Raw genomic sequence first — 3,093 nt, forward strand, 5'->3', positions numbered from 1 at the left:
TAGACAACTTAAGCAACACGAGGGTAATTATCCGACTCATGACCTCAAGCTTGCTGTAGTTGTTTTTGCATTCAATATTTTGAGACACTATTTGTATGGTAAGAAGTGTGTCATTTACACTGATCAACAGAGCCTTAAGTATCTCCTAACTTAGAAGGAGTTGAATCTTAAAAAATGTCGCTAGATTGAGTTACTTAAGGATTATGATTGTTCGATTGAGTATCATCCTGGTAAGGCCAATGTTGTGGTTGATGCTCTTAGTCGAAGATCTATTACTGTTTAAGGGCGATGCTTTTTGCCTCATTTTGTCTGAAGATGGTGGGATTTTAGTCAAGTTGCAAGTTCAGCCATAATGGTTGGATGAGATTAAGAGTAAGTAACTTTTGGATGGATTTTTGATTAGTCGAGTTCAGCAAATGGATGAGGGTAAGACTACGGACTTCGAATGTAATAATGACGGTATTCTATGCTTTCGAGGTCGTATTTGTGTGCCTAAGGATGTGGGTTTAAGGCAAGCTATCTTGAGGGAGGCGCATAGTAGCTCTTATGTTATGCATCCCAATGGCAAAAAGATGTATCATGAGTTTCGCAAGTTGTATTGGTGGCTTGGGTTAAAAAGGAAGGTAACCGATTTTGTGTCACATTACTTGACGTGCCAGCAAGTAAAGGCTAAGCACCAACTCTGTTCTAGTTTGCTTCAACCTGTTAAGATTTCATTATAGAAATGGGAATGGGTAACTACGGATTTTGTGTCACACTGCAAAAGGGATTCGTGTAGATCCTAAGAAGATAGAGGCAATTTTGGAATGGAAGCCGCTTAGGACTGTTACTGAGGTTCAGAGTTTCTTAGGCTTAGTTGATTACTATTGTAGACTCTTTGAAGGGTTTTCCCTCATTACTGCACCCCTAACAAAACTATTTTAGAAAAGTGTGGTGTTCGAATGGATTGATGAAAGGCAGAAGAGTTTTGATCAACTTAAGGCAGTATTGACGAAAACACCTGTGTTGCTTCAACCGAAGCTTGGAAAAGATTTTGTAGTTTATAGTGATGCTTTATATTCAAGACTTGGTTGCATTTTGATGCAAGAGGGTAAATTTTTAGCTTATGCTTCAAAGCAGTTGAAGACACACGAACGAAATTATCCTACTCATGATTTGTAGTTAGTTGCTATGGTGTTTACGCTTAAGATTTGGTGCCATTATCTTTATGGGGAGAAGTGTGTTATCCATACTGATCATAAGAGCCTTAAATACCTCATCACCTAAAATGAGTTGAATTTAAGGCAAAGACATTAGATTGAATTGTTAAAGGATTATGATTGTGTGATTGAGTATCATCCTGGCAAGGCAAATGTAGTTACTGATACTTTAAGTAGGAAGTTGATGACGGAGCTGAGAGCTATGCTTGCGCGCTTGAGTTTAGCTAGTGATCGTGGATTGTGTGCTGAACTTCAAGTGAGGCCGACTTTGTCGCAACAGATTAAGGAAAAAAAGCCTTTAGATGGGGAATTTTTGAAGAGGATTCGACAAGTTGAGCAAGGTATTAAGAGAGATTTTGATATAGATGCGGAAGGTATTTTAAATTTTCGAGGTAGCATAGTAGCTTTTACACTATGCATCCCGGTAGCGGTAAAATGTATCATGATCTTCGTAAGATTTATTGATGGTCTGGGTTGAAGCGTGACGTTACGAATTTTTTGGTTCGATGTTTGGTTTTTCAAAAGGTGAAAGGTGAACATCAATTTCCTTTCGGGTTGTTCCAACCTATTGCGATTTGTAAATGAAAGTGGGAAAGGATTACTATTGATTTGGTTTTAGGTTTGCCATTAACTCCTTCGAGGAAAGATTCGGTATGGGTTATAGTTGATTGGTTTTCGAAGAGTGCACATTTCTTAGTGATGCGAACCAATTACTTGTTGCAAAAGTTGGCAAAGTTGTATATTGCTCAAATTGTTTGCCTTCATGGGGTTCTAGTTTCGATTATTTTTGATAGGGATCCGAGGTTTACTTTGAGGTTTTGGAAGAGTTTGCAAGAAGCTTTGGGATCGAAGCTTACTTTCAGTACAACTTATCACCCCCAAACTGATAGTCAGTCTAGGAGGGTAATTCCAGTTCTAGAAGACATGTTGCGAAGTTGTGTGATTGAGTTTAGTGGTAGTTGGGAGCGATACCTGCCCTTAGCAAAGTTTGCTTACAATAACAGTTTTCAAGTGAGTACTCATATGGCACCATTTAAGGCTTTGTATCGTAGGATGTGTAGAAATCCTTTGTGTTGGACGAAGTCGAATAAGAGGCGAGTTGTTGGACCTGATTTAGTTTGTGAGACTAAAAGAAAGGTAAAACTAATTTGTGATTGTTTGAAAGTAGGGTCTGACAGGTAGAAATCTTATACGGATTTAAAACGTCGAGATATCGAGTTTCAAGTTAGCGATAAGGTATTTTTGAATGTTTCACCATTGAAGAAAGTTTTGATATTTGGTAGGAAAGGTAAGTTGGGTCCAAGATATATTGGACCTTATGAAGTTGTTGAGAAGATCGGTTCGATAGCTTATCGTCTCAAGTTGCGGCCAAAGCTTGAGCAAATCCACGATGTTTTCTATGTGTCTATGTTAAGGAAGTATCGTTCAGATTCGTCGCATATTATGCCAATTGAAGAAATTGAAATCCGTGATGATCTTTCTTATGAAGAAGAACCAGTTGAGATTTTAGCTCGTGAAAAGAAGGTTTTACATAATAAGAGAGTTTTGTTGGTTGAAGTTTTATGGCACAACCACAAGATTGAATAGGCTACTTGGGAAGTTGAAGAGGCAATGAAATAACAATATCCTTATTTATTTAGCCTAGGTAATTTCGAAGACAGAATTATTTTTAGAGGGGGAGAATTGTAACACCCCAAAATAGGGCCTAGAATTTTTAGGAGTATTTTAGGAATCTTGGCCTAGACGAGCTTGGGATTTCGTAAGGTTGGTACTCGATAATGTTTTTGTGACAGCCCAAAATTGACCCTAGTCGGGAAGTGGTTTCGGGACCACAAAACCGAGTCATAAAAATAATTGATTTCCATATTCTATGCTTATTATGTGTGTACATGAG

At 38.1% G+C, this 3,093-nt stretch overlaps 1 protein-coding gene across 1 annotated transcript; it reads left to right on the top strand.

Moving 5' to 3' along the window:
* The first annotated feature begins 416 nt into the window (after positions 1-416).
* Positions 417-2,786, top strand: LOC107915626 (uncharacterized). The gene is made up of 4 exons (XM_016844763.1): positions 417-623; positions 1,312-1,573; positions 1,819-2,002; positions 2,483-2,786. The coding sequence occupies exons 1-4, from the start codon at positions 417-419 to the stop codon at positions 2,784-2,786; spliced, it is 957 nt and encodes a 318-aa protein (XP_016700252.1).
* The last annotated feature ends 307 nt before the right edge of the window (positions 2,787-3,093 follow it).

The sequence above is a fragment of the Gossypium hirsutum genome, chromosome D10 (genome assembly GCF_007990345.1).
Source record: "Gossypium hirsutum isolate 1008001.06 chromosome D10, Gossypium_hirsutum_v2.1, whole genome shotgun sequence".
In the NCBI taxonomy this organism is placed as follows: domain Eukaryota; kingdom Viridiplantae; phylum Streptophyta; class Magnoliopsida; order Malvales; family Malvaceae; genus Gossypium; species Gossypium hirsutum.